At 46.8% G+C, this 21,577-nt stretch overlaps 1 protein-coding gene across 1 annotated transcript; it reads right to left on the bottom strand.

Moving 5' to 3' along the window:
* Window positions 1-1,410: 1,410 nt before the first annotated feature.
* LOC117186092 (40S ribosomal protein S25-like) lies at window positions 1,411-20,160 on the bottom strand. The gene is made up of 2 exons (XM_033386191.1): window positions 20,134-20,160; window positions 1,411-1,802 (listed from the first exon to the last, which is right to left on the bottom strand). Exons 1-2 carry the CDS (start codon window positions 20,158-20,160, stop codon window positions 1,536-1,538), a joined length of 294 nt encoding a protein of 97 aa, XP_033242082.1. The 3' UTR covers window positions 1,411-1,535.
* Between the last annotated feature and the right edge of the window lie 1,417 nt (window positions 20,161-21,577).

Raw genomic sequence — 21,577 nt, forward strand, 5'->3', positions numbered from 1 at the left:
TTCAAGAGGCGATGCAGTTACTGCACCGTCAAGTGGCCCGTGTGAAACCAGCAGAAGGCTGTTACGCGCGGATCCCAGGCAAAACGCAGCCCTCCTCCCGCCCAACCGACCGAGGGGCGCTGCCGCATGACGCACGGTGCGTAGCCGAACCGAACGCGAACATGCAAGAAAGATAGCTATTAGACTAACATTCGAGGAAAATTAGTACTAAACTTACCAAGAAACTAAGCATGCAATCAAAATACAAATACCACTACAGTTACTAATTAATAGAAAGGTGTGTAAGGATTAATAATTTAATAAGAGGAAGAGAATTAGTGGTGGATATAATATGGTAGAGGGAATTATAATCCGAGCATAAGACCCTAAATGGTTCATGCAAGGAATAATTCGATCTACAAAGTGGAAGGAACAACGGTATAAAATTTCTAGTCAGTCTAATAGGAATCGTGAAGTTTATGCGGCTCAACAGATCAGGGCTGTCTATGTCACCCCTGATCAAGTTGTGCATAAATATCACACCAAGCATTTTTCTACGGTTAACTAAGGATGGGAGGTTTACTAATAGTAGTCTACTAGAGTAAGATGGGAGTCTTACACCCGCATCCCAGTTAAGGCCCCGCAGAGCAAAGAGTAAAAAGTTTTTCTGTACTGATTCTATACGGTCCTGGTGTACTTTGTACTGAGGGCACCAAACACAGGAGCCGTATTCTAAGATCGGACGAACAAGCGAGGTATAGAGAGTCTTTGTTATATAGGGGTCGTCAAATTCCTTTGACCACCTCTTTATAAACCCAAGCACGCCCATGGCCTTATTTACCATGGTAGAAATGTGTTCGGAAAACTTTAACTTGGGGTCTACTGAAGGCAAGTCATTAATAAAGAGTGTGAAGAGTAAGGGGCCTAGATGGCTGCCCTGTGGTACTCCCGAAGAAACCTTTACTGGTAAAAAGAGGGAGTTTTTGAAGAGGACTTTTTGAGACCTGGAACAAAGATAGCTAGAAATCCATCTCAGGAGGTTGGGCGGGAACCCTAAAAGGTCAAGTTTATGCACTAAAAGGGAATGGTTTACAGAGTCGAATGCTTTTCTAAAGTCGGTGTAAATAACATCCGTCTGTAAGTTACCTTGAAAGCCTTTAATAATGAAAGAGGTAAACTCCAACAAGTTCGTGGTGGTTGATCGCCGCCTTATAAATCCATGCTGAGTTGGAGATATAAGTGACTTGCAGAGATGTCGCAAGTGCGGAGTTAATACCTTCTCAAACATTTTAGGAATAGCGGATAACTTTGCTATACCTCTATAATTTTTTGCATCAGACTTGCTACCTTTTTTATGGAGAGGAATTATAAACGATTCCTTCCAGATCGGGGGGAAGCAAGAAGAATCAATAGACAGGGTGCTTTTTTTCCCCCTTACATCAATAGGAAAGCAAGTTTATTCAACATTTTACACACAGCAGAGTCCTAGTGCTCTCCCATACAATCCAATTCATTGTAAAACGAATGCGACTATAAAAATGCGTTGGTAAAACATTTTACGCTTCATCACCCTTGGTTGCACGTGTGTAGATCACCTGAGAATGATGTTGCACGACCTGCTTGATCAGACCCTTGTCGCGCAGCTCGATGAGAGCACGCTTGGCCAGAGATCCGCGGATCTTCAAACGCTCAGAGACAACCGAGGGGGTGATGAGCTTGTAGGCAAGCACCTCCTTGTACAGCTTCTCGTAGGTAGGCTTGTCGAACAGAACCTGGTTGTTCAACTTGTTCCTAACCTTGCCCTTGGCCCACTCAGTAAGTAACTGAAAAGGTACTCACCCCTTTCCCCACTGACAGTGATGTGCATTGGCGTCGCACCCCACAATTAGGCCGATGTCCTTGGCCGAACAGTTTGCGATTAAAGCTCGGACAGGCGCGTGTGGAGGGGGGTCTGGTTGATCATGCCCCATGTATGCGGAGCAGATCCTCAGTGAGCGCTCCTGGCCTTCGATGCTCACTGCGGTGTGGTCTTCATTGCTGAAATTTGGGAGTAAAAATAAGTGCAACTCTCTTTTTGCAAGAATGCAGGTACGAATTTTACCTGCGATTTCAGCTACGTATAGCTTGTAGTCTGAAGTCGTCAAACCGGAGACACTGTTTCCGAGGATCCAGGGCTCCTGAATGAGGACTATGTCGGCTCCACCCTTGGCCAGATGGAGCAGTAGAGCAGCACATGCTGCCTTACAATGGTGGAGGTTTATCTGCAGGAGCCACACAACGATGTGGCCGCATCCGACGCCGGGTTGTCCTCCTCACACGAGGCCCCCTCTTTCGGGATCTCAGGCAGCTCCGGGTCTGGCTCGACCTCCGCTTGCCTGCCCTTGCGATCGGACTTGTAGGTGGATATGGTGACCTTTTTGTACCCGTAGTCAACCACACCGTCCGTCTTTGCGAGGGGCTCTAGTGAAGGCCACCGCCTTCATGTAGAGGGCCACAGAGCGATCGTCTTGGCAGGCGATGGCTTTCACCTTGCCTTGATACCACCCTGCGTCCTCACAATTTGGCGGTGTTCTGCCGCTCTCCTCCAGTTCCTGTAGGAACCGGTCCTGGAGCTCGATCTCCATCAGGTGCCACTTGTCGCGAGGGACATGCCGTTTTCGGCGCCCCTGTTCAGGACACCGATCAGGGTCTTGCCCCTCGCCACCTCAGCGAGGTGGGTCTTCAGCCGCTTGGCTTGCTGGGCTTGGCCTGGCTGATTATCGGAGTTCTCCACTGAGCGTTGCCGCTTGTTGGGGGCCTTGGCTGCGCCCTTTACGGCTTTGGCTGGCTGGAACAGTCGTTCGTCTCCTGTCCTGGTACGACGGCTTTCCTCCCCGTGGTGCAGAGACGCTGCCCGCCGGGGCTCCCATGGGTTCCTCGGTTCCGGTGCGCTTACCAGCCGTGATTACGCTCTGCTTAGCAGCCACTTTGAAGGACCCGATTGGCTTTTCGGGCCCCCCCCTAGCTGCAGCTGCTGCCTGAAGACGGTGGACCGACCCAGTCTCCTTCCCCGTCTTCCTTGGACCTGGTTTCCTTGGTGTTGGTGTAGAGGTATTCGCTTGTCCCTCCGGTACTTTAAGAGGAGTACCGAGCTCTTTTGCGGTGTTTTTGTTTTTGAAATTTTTGTTGTTTGGCATTTTCGTTCCCACGAGTGGCGGGAAGGGGTTAGTCACCCGAGGCATAGGCCGCTTCCACCGGGAAGCCTAGTTTAAGCTGGAGGTCGGCAGGTATCCAATTTCCGCATATTAGCGACCGGTCACCCCCCCGGCCATGCATCCCTCGGCATATAACAGTGTCACCTTGGATTGGGGTAATTTCACTGAGAGTTTTCTTCTCTCCGACCGATTACCATTCGCCAGCATCATGGCAGAGACATGAACGTGCCAGGACCTGTTTCCAGCCGCTTTCACGGGGAGAGTATAGTCGCACTTCCACCGGTGTGTACACTTACGGCGGGTGACGATTCGCTCGCAACCCTCTGTGTTCTAGGGGTGTGGCACGCAGGCCGCACTGGGTATTGCTAACCGGAGTGGCTGCGCCTCAATTCCTTGTTTACAGCAATGCGAGCCGACCCGCCATCCGTTTATCCCCCTGTAACACCCGATGTCTGACGGCCAGGGCAGTTACGCGCAAGCAAAAATTACATAAGCTAACAGCGGCAACCGTCAATGTGTGGTGAAAAAAGGGAATGAGAGAACCAAGGGCTTAAACGGAAGAAGAGTGGCTTGCGTCTGTCTTTTCAATTGTACTCGCGATCCCAGACGGACGTCTTGAAAACCACAATGAAAAAATCCAAAGTCAGTGCAGTGAAAAGAAAGAACAATTCTAACCTCGACCGTAATTACCGCGTGTCCAGAGTGGCAACGATCTAGTCAACAGATGAGCCGACTATTCCTACTATTATTAAGCGAAAGTCGAACCCATCGGGTGAGTGAAAGTGTACCCCAACAGCCGGCCAACGGAAAATTAAAGTTTGTTTCTTTCTTAAAAACCTAACCATAGGTTTGGCCGTACGAAACGCCGGTCGTAGTGCCGTAAGCCGTACCCACCACTTTCTCGTCGTATTGCCGCACCTATAATTACCCATCGTACTGATCGAGTACCGTATGTATTAGCGGCCGTCTTCGCCACCAAATCGTCTTGCCGCTTGGCGTCTGCATACATGTGAGCATCACTGTCTTTACCGCAAGGTGTCCACACAGCTCGGCCTAGCTCGGCCTACATCAGTGAAAAAAGGTCGATGGGCTCATACGTCCACGAGCCGTCATACATGTATGTGTGCAGTGGACGATTCCCTCTTCAGAGAACTTTCATCATTTCTACGTTTCTTACGACGCCTCGACACGAGATGAAGAGAGCTGTCTGAAAGAGACGTTCATATATTCCTCTTCACCCATACGCTGCCCAGCCGCCCGCGTACTAACAGTAACGCTAAAGGAGAGGTCGACTACCGGTGCCGTGCTACAGTTGGCGTTGCTGAGAAAAAAGTCGGTCTGTGTCCCGATCATGGCCATGGCTATGCCCATGCATTTGGTCCGTTTGGAAATAAACTTTGGATACCCACTATTGTATTGACCCTAGGATTAACATTAAAAGTTAAATTCGTTTGAATCGGTTTGTTTGGATCATTATAAAGACATTTTCAGCTGCAAAGACAGGAACCAAGACTAATACTCGCGCATAACGCATATCTGCTATGACACACTGACATTTACAAGTTTTCAACCACCCTCATCGACCACATGGAAGCGCTTTCATCGTTGGAGTTGATCGTACTGTGAGTGATAACCTGTGAACGTCTTCTATATGGGAATTCAAAATTCTAAGCAAGTCGAAGCGACATTAAAGTTTCCATGCCTCGACCCTAAACTTTTCGGCTGTACTGTAACGCTGACCATTCCAAGTGTTCGAGTGTTTGTTTTGTTCTGCTCTTTCGCAAGCAATGTAATTTTCAGCAAGTCCGCCTCTATCGACAACCTTACTTATGATTAGGATTACCCCACAAACAATTGCTCTGCTCTTCAAACTGAAATCCATTCAAATATATTTATAGTTGTGTAACGTAATTACGATTATTCCTCAACATACTCTTTTTTATTAGCCGACCCTAGTATATTAAGATTTTCCACCATGATATTTGTATATATAAATAATTAATCTTATTTGCAGCTTATTTTAACCTATTATCATTATTGCCTTAGTAGCCTTTATATATAAATAACCATTTAGCAGCCATGAGCATCACTAGGAACTATTCCGTTTTGATTAACTTTATACCCCAGGAAATCGATGTTTCGATTGACAAACCTACACTTTTTTAGATTTATCTCTAAATTTTGCTCGCTAAACCGAATGCAAAGTCTTTTTAATATATCCATGTGTTCTTCAACTGTTTTAGTCGCTACTAATATATCATCCATGTACACTACAATGCTTTTGTTCCTAATAAAAACTCTCAAGAGCTCCGAAATAAATCTCTGAAAAATAGCGGATCCATTTTTTAACCCAAAGGGCATTCTCAAGTACTCATACTGTCCTTGCGGTGTCACAAACGATGTATACGGAACTGATTTTTCTTCTACGCCTATTTGATGATACCCACTTTTCAAATCTATAATGGAAAAACAGCACTTGTTTTCTAAAAACTCAAGACAGTCCTCAATAAGGGGCAATGGAAAATTATCTTTAACAATTCGTTTGTTCAGACCACGGTAATCGACACACATTCGAAGTTCTCCTGATTTTTTTTTTACTAGGTCCAACGGGGAAGCATAAGGAGACTCACTATGACGGATTACTTTCTTTTCTAACAGATCATCTACTATTTCAGCTACTTTCTCTCTCTCATGGTAGGATAAACGACGCGGAGTACAATGAAATGGTGTTGTTTCTGTTACACGAATCTGCATCTGATACTTTGGTGGTGCTTTAAAGTCAAATTCTTTGTGTAAATAGTATGTCTTAATAACTACACTTTTCTGCAAGAGTGGGGCCAAATTCGAAACCTACGTTAATATGTTCCTCTTCATCAATCTCTACCGACGCACAAAAGTTACTGAATTCGTCGCCTTGATTCATATTCTCGATGGCCATTTTGTCATTCCTTGAGTTTTCTTGTGTCTGATTTTTAAATGGATTAGAACGTTTGATTAGCTCGCTTCTTTCTGATTGATTACCATCTAACTTATCATATAGTCTTATGTTAATATTATTTTTACGTTCGGTGAATAAAGACGCGCAGGTTAAACTAATAGCTTTTTGCTTTAACGAACTTAATGGTGTGTGTTGCTTCGCATTGATATTTTTCTTATGAACTAATTTTACTTCAATAACTTTAAGGGCATCGCGTCCCAACAATACCGGCAAAGGCAGCATGTTATCATCTACGATGTTTAATAAAACGATATATTTCTTTGTGCAAAATTCAATATGGCACTTAAATTTTCCCCATATGGGAATTGGTTGTCCTCCTAGTCCATAATATTTCCTGACTTCATTATAGGCTTCAACTATAGCCGACTTCGGTATCAAAGACTTATGAATAAAACTTACAGGGCTACCTGTATCAAATAGACTAAAAATACTGACGCCTCTTTGTTCACCAAACGGAAGTCATAAAGTGATTAACTGGACAGACGCTAAATCGTCGTTGTATGAACCGTCGCGGCAGTGTTTAGTGGGTTTTGAAGTCCTCGAGGATCGAGGTATTTTTCGCATAGGCCAGTAGTTGCTGTGGCGTCCTCTTGGAGGCATCTTCCAGTGATGCCAGCACTGGGGCGCCCAGGTATCTCCTCCTTGCCCTTAAGAAAGCAGGACAGTTGCAGATGAGATGTTCTAGGGTTTCGGTTGCCCCAGGTTCGTCACATTTCCTACAACTGTCTCTGTTTGTGATTCCTAGCTTTGTCGCATGCGCCGCAGCCAGGCAGTGTCCCGTTAATATTCCCACTAATAATCTGCAGTCCTTCCGTGGTAGGTGCAGCAGGTAGTGGCTGAGTTTGTCATTGCGTTCCTTGCACATGATTTTCGAGGTTCTGCAGGCGGTGGTACTCCTCCACCTACTTTCGGTTTGTGATCCGGCCTGCTTTTCTAGATCGCTTTGCAGCGTTCTGAGGGAGACAGGCACGTTCTCGGTTCTCGTATTCGCCAGCCCGACGCCTTCCTTAGCTAGTACTTCCGCCGTCTCGTTCCCTTCGATGCCCTGGTGGCTGGGAATCCAGTAGATCCGCACTGACTTTGTCGTGCTTAGGGTATCTAGTGCCTCCCTGCTCGCCAAGACATTTCTGGAACTGACTGCAGACGACTGCATGGATCTTATCGCCGCTTGGCTGTCGACGAATAGGTTGACCGCATCGTGTGCTCTTTCAGTGAGAAGAGCGACTTCTGCTGCTTTCCTGATGGCAAAAACCTCTGCCTGGAATATGCTACAATGGTCCGGTAGCTTATATGACAGCCTTATCTCAGGGTCTGTACAGTATAGGCCCGCTCCTACTCCTCCGTCCATCTTGGAGCCGTCCGTATATATATTGAGGTGCTCCGTTTGGTCTCTTCCGATTTTCCAGTCTTCAGGTCCCAAGGATGCAGTTGTTTTTACGTCGAGGCATGTTTGGGGGGTCATGTAATCAGTTGATCTGTTCATTTCCCTTCCAATTGAACTATGCCCGTATTCTTGTGGCGACATATTTCCTGAAGCGATGAGGCGTTGTGCTGCCTTTCCTGCAGTCAGACGGGCGTGGATGTCTAGGGGTTCGATTCCAAGTAGGGTTTCGAGTGCTTTTGTTGGGGTTGACCTCAGCGCCCCTGTAATACAGAGCAAAGCCTGTCGCTGAGTCCTTTCCATAAGCTTATGATACGTTTTCTTTCCAGTAGCTTGCCACCACACTAAGACTCCATACAGCAGAGTTGGTCGCACCACCGAGATGTAAATCCAATGCATCAGAGCCGGAGATAGGCCCCATGTGCTGCTGAGCATCTTCTTGGATGCATAAAGCGCAATGGTGGCCTTCTTCACCCTTTCCAATACATTGGGTTTCCATGCAAGTTTACTATCCAGTACTGTGCCCAGGTATTTGACTTGTGTTTTTGGGGTTAGCATAGTTTGATTGATCTTCGGGGGGGTCCATATCGGTACCTTGTACCTCTTGGTAAAGAGGATGAGGTCCGTCTTGTCCGCGTTGATACTGAGTCCTACTTCTTCCGCCCACTCGCGCATCTCCCTGAGTGTTCGTTCCATTAGTGAGCTGAGGGTCGATGGGAAAACACCCGTAATAAGTATGCTTATGTCGTCCGCATAAGCTGTTGTTATTGGGGCCTTCCTTTCGTATCTCTTGATGAGGTCGTCGACCACCAGATTCCACAGGAGGGGCGACAGGACTCCACCCTGGGGTGTGCCTCTGTGTGCCTCTTTCACCATGGAAGCGGTGCCCCACTCTGATTGCACCCGTCTGCAACCTAGGAGGTTCCTTATCCACAGGTTGATTGCTGGGTGTGTATTAGTCGCTACCAGGCAATTTGTTATTGCTTCCGTAGCCACGTTGTTGAATGCTCCGGAGATGTCCACGAATACTCCCAGTGCATACTTTTTATTGTGAAGGGCTTTCTCAATGGTAGCTACTACCGAGTGTAGTGCGGTCTCCACCGATTTCCCTTTAGTATAGGCATGCTGGTTGGTTGACATCAGTCCCCCTACCTCATTCCTGATGTGTAAGTCCAGCAGCTTTTCTAGTGTTTTTAATATAAAGGAGGTAAGGCTTATCGGTCTATAGTCCTTGGGACTCGAATGGCTGCACTTTCCTGCCTTTGGGAGGAAGACAACTCTCGAGGTTCTCCATTGGATAGGGATATAGCCAGTACTTATACAAGCTGTGAATATTGCGGAGAGCCATGGGGTAATCGCCTCTTTGGTCACCTGCATCATGGCTGGGAATACCCCGTCAAGTCCTGGTGCTTTTGTGCCCGCAAAGGAGTTTATTGCCCAGTGGATTCGCTTAGTGGTTAACAGATCTGTTGGGGGGTGTTGTTCCTCGGTTGCTAGATCCTGGTGCTCTTTGGCATCAGCGACCTCGGTGCAACCAGGGAAATGTTCCTCCATTAGTGCTGTTAGGGCTTCATCACTGCCCTCTGTCCACTGTCCGTTATCTAGCTTTCATTGGCTTTGTATGGTAGGCTGCTTAGAGAGCAGCTTCCGTAGCCGTGCGGTTTCTGGTACTTTCTCGATGTTGGAGCAGAAGGTCCTCCACGAGTTCCGTTGTGCTTTACGTATTTCCTTCTTGTAGCTCCTGAGTAGGAGTCTGTATTCCTCATATACGAACCCTTCGTTCGCTTTTTTGGCGATCTTAAAGAATTCCTTGAGGTTGTCCCTTTGAAGAGAGAGATCCCGGCTCCACCAGAGGGGCTTGGACCTCTTCTTCGTCCTCGAGGGTTTGCACGATGTGTGGTAGTCGTCCAGTAACGCGTTGGATAGGGTCTTTAGAGACTTCTCTATGTCCTCCGCGGATTTCACTGTGCCCGGACTCGCGAGCTTCGAAGTAACTGTCTTTTTAAACTTTTCCTAGTTTGTATTCCGGGGGTTTCTATAGACTATGACCTTCGAAGAATGTTTGAAGTCGCACTTAAACTGAATGTACTTGTGATCTGAGAAGGAGGGTGTTTCAAGGACCCTCCAGCTAGATACCGTACTACTGTTTCCCGTTGCAAGTGTTAGGTCTAGCACGTTGGATGAGGTGGGACCTACGAAGGTGTGCTCCTCCCCGACGTTTGCTATATATAGATTAGTTGCTAGTATAAAGTCTAAGAGTGACTCACCTCTATCATTGATGTCGGTGCTTCCCCACACATTGTGGTGGGCATTGGCATCCGTCCCGATGACGAGTTGATAGTTTTTGGTGCCGGCTTCTGTCACCAGGCTCCTGAGTTCGTCGGGTGGTGCGGGTCTGTCGTGAGCCATGTAGCAGGAAGCCACCAGAAGGCGCTTTTCCTCGCTTTCCAGCATCACAACCGTCAGGTCATCCGTGCTGTAATGAGACATAAGGTAAGCATGGATTCCCTTTCGTACGAGTACGACGGTTCTGTTCCTGCTTACCGATGTTGCGTAGAACAGTTTGTGATTTGAGGACTTTAGTCCGGCCACTGAATTGCCTGTCGCAATCCAGGGCTCTTGGACTGGCGATGAGGAGCTCCGCCGACGCTACCTTGCTTTTATGCAAGTTTAGCTGCAGCACACTCAGCATGGGTGGCTGGCTCACTTGCATCCGACGGGTTGACTACTAACGTCAGGTCACCGTCTTCCTCGTCTTCGTCCTCAAGCGCAAGACCCTGGGCGGCCTCCACGATGGACTCGAGACCTAAGTCCTTTTCCACCTCGCCTACCTGCAGGGTATGCGCGTCCTTGTCCTCAGGGTGGCGCTTTTTGAGGCGCAGGTAGACGCTACCCATGCCCCACGCCATCTTCCCGAACTTGGGATACAGCAGATCCTCTGCCTCCTTGTTTATTTGGAGGGTCACACATTGGCCCCCCTCGTTGGGTAGTGGGCTACCAATGTGTAGGATCCTCCAATCGGTCGTTGGCACGTCCGCGTTTTGCCGCTGAAGGAGCTTCAGCGCTCGGTCTCCCTGGATTGTGATGGGGAAGAGTACCTTCGCCTTAGGCTTGGACGGGATAAGCTCCCGGTCCACAACCTCCAGCTTGGCCCCCTCCCACATCGCCTCCAGTTGGCAGACCGTACGCGTCAGCCACCTTAGGGTTGGATCGTCGTTGCACTTTAGGATCTTAACCCCATTTAGCCACCCAGCACCATCGAACGTGGGCATAGGGGCCGCGGGGTCTTCTTCCATGTGTGCAAACAGTGCGTCGACGAGACGCGCGTGCACAAGCTTCCACTGTGCCGCTGACATCTTGCCGTTTTCCTCGCTCCGGTCGATGAGTGCCACGATCAAATGTCGTTTGGTCACATCGCTGACCTTCGCGTTCGATTTCGATGGCTTCTTGGCCACTTTCGGTGGAGGGGCTGCACTCTTGGGCCCGCGTTGCCGCTTGCTCGCCGGAGTGTCTTTAATGGCACTCTCAGTCGAGCGTTGCCTCTTGGTGGCCATCATCTCCTCCACCTTATTGGCATATTCGCCATTCGACGCCCTCATCTGTGGCATCTGGGCGTAATGTAGTCGGCCCTCCTCTACTCGCTGCTCGGCCCAGGCTAGCTTGACCTTCTCCTCCTTGGGAGATGTCTACTTTACCTTGCAGCCGGCTTTTGATATTGAGGGCCGCTTTGTATTGTGCTTTGGCCTTCATCCCCTCCTTGGAACGCTTCGGCCCTTCCCTACGCAGGGAGCTGGTGCCTGGTTCCGGTGAGCGGAGAAGGCTCTCTTCCTCCGTCCTGCTCATAGAGAGCACGCTCTCCAGATCCGTGTCTGTGTCGACTACGGCATCTGTGCGGCTCAACTTGCAGGCTGCGGAGTGAGTTGTTTTTGTTGTTGTTGTTGTGGCAGTAGCTTTACAACTGACTTGGCCTGCTCCCGCCAAGTCTGAGGTGTGACCGCTGGCGACACGCAGAGAGGATTGCTCCTCCCCGTGCCCGCCGGTGGTAGCAGTCACGCTTCCCACCGACGTTTGGGTTGACATCCCAACCCGTGCTTTATCCTTCTTCGCCTCCATATTTGGCCCGAGGGTCCATACTGGTTAATATTTTTCGGGGGACCACCCCCTAGCGTTTTAGGCCTGACCGCCAGGCACCTCTAGCCATGGCCCTGGTTCGGTTCCCCCGACTTTGAATCGGGAAGACGCCGGACCATAGCCTTAGCTAGACACTGCATTACCCCGGACAGAGCAAGCGACAGTGCATTACCCTTGTCCCGGGTAATGCAGTGTCCATTGCCCAGCCGGCACCCTCGTGGAGGGTTCAGCTAGAGGATTTTCGCCAGCCCAACTGCCATACTCACATTTAGTTTTCCCTTTGTCATACCTTCGCTACGAATTGCTACGATTCCAGGAGCTCTTCTGACCTTATCATAGGTGACCATCTTGTCACGCAACTCGTTGAGTGTGCTGCAATATAGCATGGATGCTGCCATGCCCGTCTTGTCCTGCAGTCCCTTTACGATGAATTTGACCACATCGCTCGTGGCCATGTCTGCTTGCGACGAAATATTGCAATGCGCTTTCATTATCTGCAATTTTCCGTGCCTCCAGTCGCTTTCCAATGTCCCACGCTGTCAGTTTCTGCTCAAAGACGTTGAGCAATTCTGCTCGCATCAATTGCCAAGTCAAAGGCGCCACATGGTCGATGTACGCCTTCGCCGATCCGCCTAGCAGCCGCTTCGCTAATATCCAGCATTTGGACTCGGATACACCATGGAAATTCATAATGTCCTCAAAGTTACTTATCCAACTGGTTACAGCCTGGTCGTCATCTCCAGAAAATGGACGCATCAACGCCTCAATGTGTGTCAAGTCGATGCAATCTCTCGGCGTTTCCAACTCCATAGCCTCTTTCTCCGTTTTCAATATGCTTAATTTGAGATCAGCTAAGCGCTTGCGAGAAACGTACAATTTTTCCAACTGCTGCAAATGGCGCGATTCTTCTTCGTAATCATCTGATCGCATGGTCAATTTCGAACAAGCGTTGTCTTGTCGCGGCATGAATGCTTCTCGAGCCTTCTGCACATTTTCACCATATTCTTCTGGCGCCGCTTTTACTGCGTGTTGTGCACTACGGTTGTCTCTATCTATCTCGCGCTCAACCGGCCCTGCAAAAATGTCAGCCTGCATAGTCTCGTCTGCGCTTGGCGCCGTATTTCCTAGCTCATGCGTGTCTTCCATGCTCATGCGTAGCACGGTTTTATTATATGTTCTTCTTTCTTGATCGTCGTATTCGAATGAATGTGTGTGTTGTCCGAGGACAAGTATCGATATATCGAGTACATTGGTATTTCTTATAATACTATCGATGAGTAAATCTTAAACTAATATTCAAATCTTATAAACTAATATTCATATCTTACATAATAAAAATATTGGCGCCCAACGTGGGGCCCGAGCGGTCACAGCCCCAGTAATTGTCCGAAAGACAGTCAACTACACCCGACTGGAAATTCCTTATCCTTCTTGGTTCAGACAACCTTTCTAACGTAAACCATCCTTCGATATCGGTTGTGAAGGTGCAGGGTAGCTAAGCTAGCTCGGTCTCAAGTCCTTTTCTCTCGGTAGAATAATAGAAGCTCGGTGAGAAAAGATAGTAGAGAGAGACTGTTGAAATCCTGAGGTTTTCCATTAAGCTCTTGGTCCAGTCCACTTAAGCTACGTCTCACTTAACCACTGACGGTATATCGATCGATTGCAAGTAAATGTTCCATCCGTCGATCGAAATCGGCTGCATTTGTGGCGAAAAGCTATAACCTGTCTCGCGGAGTAGGGAGTATACTCAGGAAAGTTTAGTTGCATCCTTTTCTAGTTTATATCATCTTCCCAAGTATAAAGTACGTCGTCGACTGTCGAAATTCTGAATCTTTTGAGTAACCTCTTGGTCCAGATGATGCAAAGTACGACCTACTTGGTCCAGTTCATGGATAGCATTCAGCCGCTGATAAAAATCAGGCCTATAGCCTGTCTCACGGTAGAACGAACCTGTCCGTAGTACTCAGTGTCTTTGTTTTCTACGCAAATTCATCTTTTAGACACTGAGATTAGATAGCGATCGAGCTTCAGTCTATCTCTTATGTGCAGAATCATGATCCTTATATTTAAGTACTTTTTGCCATTTATATTTCTTTGCTTTGATATGTGAATTAGTCCGTAGTTAGTTTTGTAATTATCGATAAAAGATCGTTGGGTATATAATATATACAATAGTCATGCCCCTAAGTCGTAGTCCCGAGAACTTAGCTCAAATGGAGAATCAGGGAATAATTTGTAGCACTTGCGCCAAGAAAGTTGACTACCCAACTCAGTTAATTACCACCAGCTGTGGACACCAATTCCACCGAGTCTGTTTTACCCGTAAAGCTAGAGCCAAAAAGATTTGTCCTGTCTGCCACGTAAGTGTGCATGCATCGGCTTTGAATTTAGCTGAGGAGATTGCCGCAGCCCATAGTGCAAGCCAAGACCCCAGCACAAACATGCACCACACTAGATCTAAGGGTAGGGCAACCGATCCCAACGAAGACGCACCAAGCGGGTCAAATGTTAGTGAGAATAACCCGGAAGTACAAATGGAAGCAAATGCCGCTTCGACCAATCCAACTCTACACCAGGTTATTGCCGATGCTATGGCAGCTGCAATGCAGGCTCAGACCCACATATTAGCGCAGACCATAGAAACTGGCCTGCAAATTATCGATTCAGCAAACGGCGGCTCGTGAGTATTGAAAGTGTTCGTTCACAACCAATCAATACACAAACCATCGACGAGGTAGAACAACAAACGTTTCAGCTCGGAAAGACAGACGGTCAGAGAGCCACCATTTAGATATAGCCTAGAAGGGACCCCCGCCAGTCTCAGAGCTACGTGCTGATAGAATAAGCCAATTCATTTCAAATTGGAAAATACGGTTTTCAGGTCATTCCTCCATTGGCGTGGAAGATTTCATTTATAGGGTGAATGCCATGACTAATCAATCGTTAAATGGAAATTTTGAACTGTTAGCTAGATAAGCGAGCAACTTGTTTGAGGGCAGTGCCAGTGAATGGTTCTGGCGATACCACAAGAGTGTCCCCCTCATCCGTTGGTCCAACCTGTGCGTAGCACTCAAGACTCAATTCAAAGACGGCCGTACCGACTTGGATATCCGCTCAGCGATTACTCAGCGGAAACAGAAGCCAAATGAACCGTTTGATTTGTTTTATGAAGCAATAGTCGCATTGGCAGACAAACTAGTACAGCCAATGACTGAGCCCTATCTGTTAGAAGCTCTTAAAGCCAATTTAGTTCCAGAAATTCACCACGAAATCTTGTATGTACCCATCAAGAGTATCGCAGAGCTACGTCATACAGTTCGTACTCGCGAACGATTCTTGCAAAACTTGTCGAAATCTACTTCAACGTTGCAGCGTGCCGTGTCTAAGCGACATATTAATGAGATGCATCAAACGTTCAGTGAGACGGATGACGAAGCTGACATTGTAGATGATGCAAGTATTGACGCCATGACCCTTAACTGTTGGAATTGTGGGAAGTTAGGTCACCGCTACCAAGAATGTACTGGAGAGCGGAGGGTTTTTTGTTATGGGTGTGGGAAAGCTGACACTTACAAGCCCTCCTGTAGAAAATTCAATCCAAAAAACTTGGCAGCTCGTGCACCGTTGATCAGTGCACGCAGACAGATGGTGTCGAAAGCCACCAATACGGAGTAACGAGTTCAAAAACCAGCTCGCTACCACCACAACCGGCCATTTCACAAATACCAGACTTACAAACTAGGACAGAGATTGGGAATTGTAGATAACGCTCCCTACGAATGAAGTAGCGTAGATGTACGTATAATAAAACACGGAAGCAAGAACGGAAATTTTTGTTATCCGCCGTAGTTGAGAATAAGCAGGACATAAGACCGTATGCAGAGGTTCAACTATTGGGAAGAACAGTCACTGGTCTTTTGGATACAGGGACAACAATCAGTTGCATAGGAGGGGATTTAGCGTTGAAAGTCAGTCCGTCAAAACCGTTAGTGCATCTGTGACAACCGCTGATGGAGCTGCGCAGAAAATTGTAGGCAAGATCACAACTGCCGTTCTGTTTCGAGGCGAAACTAAACCAATAACCTTATAGTTAGTACCATCACTCTCTCAAGAGTTATACCTGGGCATTGACTTTTGGTCTGCATATAAATTGTTACCTCCAGGAGCAGTAACCCAGAATGCCATGCCCGAAGTTGCTGCCTTAGATATGGATGACCATATGCATATAAGACTAACTGTTTCGCAAGAGGCCATGTTGTCAGAGGCTATCCAAAAGTTCCCGTCATTCGCCAAAGAAGGTCTAGGTCGAACCAGCTGGATAAATCACGATATCGATATAGGGAATGCAAAGCCAAGTAAACAGCGACACTATTCGGTATCTTCTGCCATCGAAAAGGTCATGTTTGAGGAAGTAGATAGAATGATAGCACTTGGCCTTATTGAGGAGTCCGATAGCTCATCACCAGTCGTTCTTGTTAGGAAACCTTGTAAAGTTGGAATATGTCTCGATAGCCGGAAGGTCAACGAAGTCACAGTGAAGAGCGCATATCCGATGCCTTTGATCGATGGAATCTTAAGCCGACTACCAAAAGCTGAATATATTTCCAGCATCGATCTGAAGGATGCGTATTGGCAGATCCCATTGACCTCAGACGCTCGCGAAAAGACCGCGTTCATTGTCCCGGGGAGACCCCTGTATCAATACACAGTGATGCAATTTGGGCTAACCAACGCTCCACAAACCATGTGTAAATTAATGGATAAAGTTATACCCTCTCAGTTACGCCATGAAGTGTTCGTCTATCTGGATGACTTGCTCGTTGTATCTTCTACCTTCGAAATCCATGTGCGTGTGTTATCCGAGTTGGCATCTCGGTTAAAACGAGCTGGGTTAACTATTAATGTCGAAAAAAGCAAATTTTTTTTGCGGGAAGTAAGATACCTTGGCCATGTCATTGGGGATGGAACTGTTATAGCCGATCCAGAAAAAGTGTCCGCCATTCGGGAATTTCCTACACCTCGTTCAGTCAAACAAGTCCGAAGGTTTTTAGGAGTAACTGGCTGGTATCATAAATTAATTCGAAATTATGCCGGTCTGGCCGCTCCATTGTCGGACACGTTGAAACAGAAACGTAAATTTGAATAGACAAATGAGGCACAACTTGCATTCGAAGACCTGAAAGGTAATGCGAGTCATACTGGCGTAGGCGGAGTACTTATGCAAAAAGATGTCGATGGTAACGAGGTTCCGATCCAGTCTGCTAGATCTCAGTTCACCACAGTTTCACTAAGTTCTGTATGAGGAGTTTAAAACCAAGATAACAGCCAACCAAACGAAAATGCCTGATGTCAAAGTAATTGATGTTTTCATTTATCGCCGTGCAGAACATGCAATAGGAGAACAAGTATCTGATGACCTCTGTTGGAAGTTATGGGTACCATCCGCCCTAACGACCGTTGTGCTGAGTCAAGCACACGATCATCCTCTCTCGGCACACGGTGGTATCCACAAAACGCTGGAGCGAATACTGCGATACTACTATTGGCCGAATTTGGTCACCGATGTGAAGGCCTATATTAGTCAGTGCGAGGTATGCAAATGTTCAAAACATCCTAGTTATTGTTTACGACCTCCTATGGGAAAAACTCAGGGAACTAACAGATTATTTCAGACACTGTATGTAGACTTCTTGGGACCGTATCCGCGTAATAAGTCAGGGAACATTTCTCAAACCCGTTAAAAAGTTTACAGCGAATTCGATCATCCGATTTATCCAGGAAGAGTTGTTTCACTGCTTCGGCGTACCTGAGACAGTAGTATCAGATAATGGAGTTCAGTTTAAATCACAGTTATTCCAGACCTTGCTGCAAAGCTATGGGGTGAAACATATGTTTACAGCCGTGCATGCACCAGAAGCAAATGCATCAGAACGCGTGAATCGTTCGGTCATTGCCGCGATAAAGGCCTATATAAAAACAGACCAATCAAATTGGGATGAAAAGTTGAGCCATACTGCCTGTGCATTACGTTCGAGCATACATACCGCTAACAATTCGACCCCGTATAAATTATCGTTTGGTCAACATATGGTTACCAATGGCTCTAGCTATCAGCTATTAAGACAACTAAAAATGCTTGAGGATCGAACAGTACAGTTTTCGCGAGACGATTCGTTTAATATCATTCGGCAAAAAGCTATGTATTCAGCCCAATAGCAGCATAGTCAAAACGAAAAAGTATATAACTTGCGTATAAAAGTGTATAAAAGAAACTTCCAGCAAAGTAACTTTAGCAAAGACTTCAATGCCAAGCTGGCGCCTACTTTCATGAAAGCCCGGGTGAGAAAAAGACTTTGAAATAGTTACTACGAGCTCGAAGACCTACAAGGACGAATCCTCTGGAAATTCCATGCGAAGGACATAAAACAATGAGGTTTCAGGCGTGGATGACTCTTCTCAGTGTATCACTGCCAAGTGTGATCTTGGTAGGGGGGTATTGTAGTGGCGCCTGTCCAGCAAAAATATCGCACAACCGTCCCACGTCTTTCCCTTTCCTAAGACATGCACCTTGCACTTTTAGGGCAGTTACGCGCAAGCAAAAATTACATAAGCTAACAGCGGCAACCGTCAATGTGTGGTGAAAAAAGGGAATGAGAGAACCAAGGGCTTAAATGGAAGAAGAGTGGCTTGCGTCTGTCTTTTCAATTGTACTCGCGATCCCAGACGGACGTCTGGAAAACCACAAAGAAAAAATCCAAAGTCAGTGCAGTGAAAAGAAAGAACAATTCTAACCTCGACCGTAATTACCGCGTGTCCAGAGTGGCAACGATCTAGTCAACAGATCAGCCGACTATTCCTACTATTATTAAGCGAAAGCCGAACCCATCGGGTGAGTGAAAGTGTACCCCAACAGACGGCCAACGGAAAATTAAAGTTTGTTTTTTTCTTAAAAACCTAACCATAGGTTTGGCCGTACGAAACGCCGGTCGTAGTGCCGTAAGCCGTACCCACCACTTTCTCGTCGTATTGCCGCACCTATAATTACCCATCGTACCGATCGAGTACCGTATGTATTAGCGGCCGTCTTCGCCACCAAATCGTCTTGCCGCTTGGCGTCTGCATACATGTGAGCATCACTGTCTTTACCGCAAGGTGTACCGGCTTGGGTCCACACACAAACAAGCCTAGCTCGGCCTACATCAGTGAAAAAAGATCGATGGGCTCATACGTCCACGAGCCGTCATACATGTATGTGTGCAGTGGACGATTCCCTCTTCAGAGAACTTTCATCATTTCTACGTTTCTTACGACGCCTCGACACGAGATGAAGAGAGCTGTCTGAAAGAGACGTTCATATATTCCTCTTCACCCATACGCTGCCCAGCCGCCCGCGTACTAACAGTAACGCTAAAGGAGAGGTCGACTACCGGTGCCGTGCTACAGTTGGCGTTGCTGAGAAAAAAGTCGGTCTGTGTCCCGATCATGGCCATGGCTATGCCCATGCATTTGGTCCGTTTGGAAATAAACTTTGGATACCCACTATTGTATTGACCCTAGGATTAACATTAAAAGTTAAATTCGTTTGAATCGGTTTGTTTGGATCATTATAAAGAAATTTTCAGCTGCAAAGACAGGAACCAAGACTAATACTCGCGCATAACGCATATCTGCTATGACACACTGACATTTACAAGTTTTCAACCACCCTCATCGACCACATGGAAGCGCTTTCATCGTTGGAGTTGATCGTACTGTGAGTGATAACCTGTGAACGTCTTCTATATGGAAATTCAAAATTCTAAGCAAGTCGAAGCGACATTAAAGTTTCCATGCCTCGACCGTAAACTTCTCGGCTGTACTGCAACGCTGACCATTCCAAGTGTTCGAGTGTTTGTTTTGTTCTGCTCTTTCGCAAGCAATGTAATTTTCAGCAAGTCCGCCTCTATCGACAACCTTACTTATGATTGGGATTACCCCACAAACAATTGCTCTGCTCTTTTAAAAATGCATCGAACCGTTTTTCTATTCAAACTGAAGTCCATTCAAATATATTTATAGTTGTGTAACGTAATTACGATTATTCCTCAACATACTCTTTTTTATTAGCCGACCCTAGTATATTAAGATTTTCCACCATGATATTTGTATATATAAATAATTAATCTTATTTGCAGCTTATTTGAACCTATTATCATTATTGCCTTAGTAGCCTTTATATATAAATAACCATTTAGCAGCCATGAGAGCTTTTAGGAACATTTAATGAATTAACTGTATATAATGAATTCCCGTTAATTGTTGCCGTTATTAAGGAGCATGTAGTGCCGAGATGACGTAACGTAGAGAAGTAGAGCATTTGTTTTAGGGATCAGTACCAATTTCATAGCCTATTTGGACCGATGCGATTGTAAGAGGCTTGTAGCTGAGCTAAGGGCGAAAACTAAATGGACCGCCAACGGCGTTGTATGGGCAGCCATAGTCTCGCTGCTACAGGGGGTTTTGGAGTCAGGGGCTCTAAAACGGTGCTCTAAAAGGTTGGCTCCCTCTGGGGGTGAGTTAGCGCTGATGGCAGTTGAAGAGAAAGAGGAGAAAGCGATGACATTCGAACGTCATCTAGCGGATCCGACCGGTCTCATAGTGGAAGGGAGCGTGTCCATTTTCCTTTTGGAATTTGGATGTCGAGCGACCAACATCGCCCCGAACAGGCTCAGCAAAAATCATTGAGGAAAAAGTTCTAAAGTCAAGAAAAAAAATATTGTCAAAGCGCGAGTGGTATCCAGCAGCAGCAAAGCAAAAGTCGCGGGACTACAAAAGCTGAAGCTAGGTCGGCCACTGGGGCCAAGATTGACGGGTAAGAGGAACAAAAAGTGGGATACCACAGATCTTTCGGGGCCGAATACGATAGACGGTTCTTTCTCCCTGCACTAGATTTGGCGCCTAGCAATTTGGGCTGGCGAAGCAGCTGCGCTCCAAGCAGCTGATGCGACGCAGCACAGAGCAAGGGAGCAGAGACGCAGCAAAAATTCTGAAAGTCTCGACCTTCGCGGGCAGCCGGATCGACGTCGTTGAGGCGGCGGCCACAAAGCGGGACGGTCGATAATCCGCGGTAGTGAAAAGTTCAGCAACCAGCGAAATACGAACAGAGAAAAGGAGGAAAATCGCTCAAATCAGACCTAAACGTGCCGTGTGCAAAGTTAAGTTAACAATGCCCAATTAAGATCCGCAGCTTACATAGTGAAGGAAAGTGTTAGTGGGTTATTGAAATTCAGTACTCAGAGCTGCAAGGGTAATGCCCAAAAAAATATAGAGGGCGAGCGGAGCCAAAGGTGATGCGCGCATAGGCAGAGAGTAAGAGCGGGGGAGAGAGAGAACACGCAAGCAGCAAAAGCAGAGCCCAATAGGAGAGCGAGCGAGCTATAAAAACGCTCGCCAGCAACGGAGTCGAAGGGGGCTGGCGATAAGCCGAGAGAAGTAGCATAAGTTAGCATAAGAGTAGGCAGAATAGTACCGAGCAGCGAAACAGCTATTTAAGTTTACATATATACACATAAAAGGAATGCAGCAATGAAGAACAGTAGTGAGGGAGCATAGAGTATGAAAAGAAGGGCAAGAGGAAAAGAGAATATGAAACTAAAGCAAATCCATAAATAGATAACCTTCCAGGCACAGATCAAAACAAAAAAAAACAAAAAAAAATAACAAAAACCAACATGATTATAACCAAAATGCAATAATAATACACCCGAACCCAAAATATCACATTATCTACAGTTTTGCAGCAACCATCAGAAAGCGCTTTCGACGGTGGATCCGCAGTAAAAGTGAGTTTGGTTACTAGGTGTTTAATCACAATCATTTGGGCATGGAAGGAAGAGTCTATGGGTGTTCCGACCA

Source organism: Drosophila miranda, chromosome XR, assembly GCF_003369915.1.
Source record: "Drosophila miranda strain MSH22 chromosome XR, D.miranda_PacBio2.1, whole genome shotgun sequence".
Taxonomy (NCBI): Eukaryota; Metazoa; Arthropoda; class Insecta; order Diptera; family Drosophilidae; genus Drosophila; species Drosophila miranda.

What these genes read in the sequence shown, in the direction of transcription:
- LOC117186092 (XM_033386191.1), bottom strand. Translation starts at nt 20,160, where the DNA reads ATGGCTGCCCATACAACGCCGTTGGCG. An exon ending in CCCATACAACGCCGTTGGCG is followed by an intron (nt 1,803 to 20,133) that starts GTCCATTTAGTT and finishes GTACCTTTTCAG; the next exon opens with TTACTTACTGAGTGGGCCAA.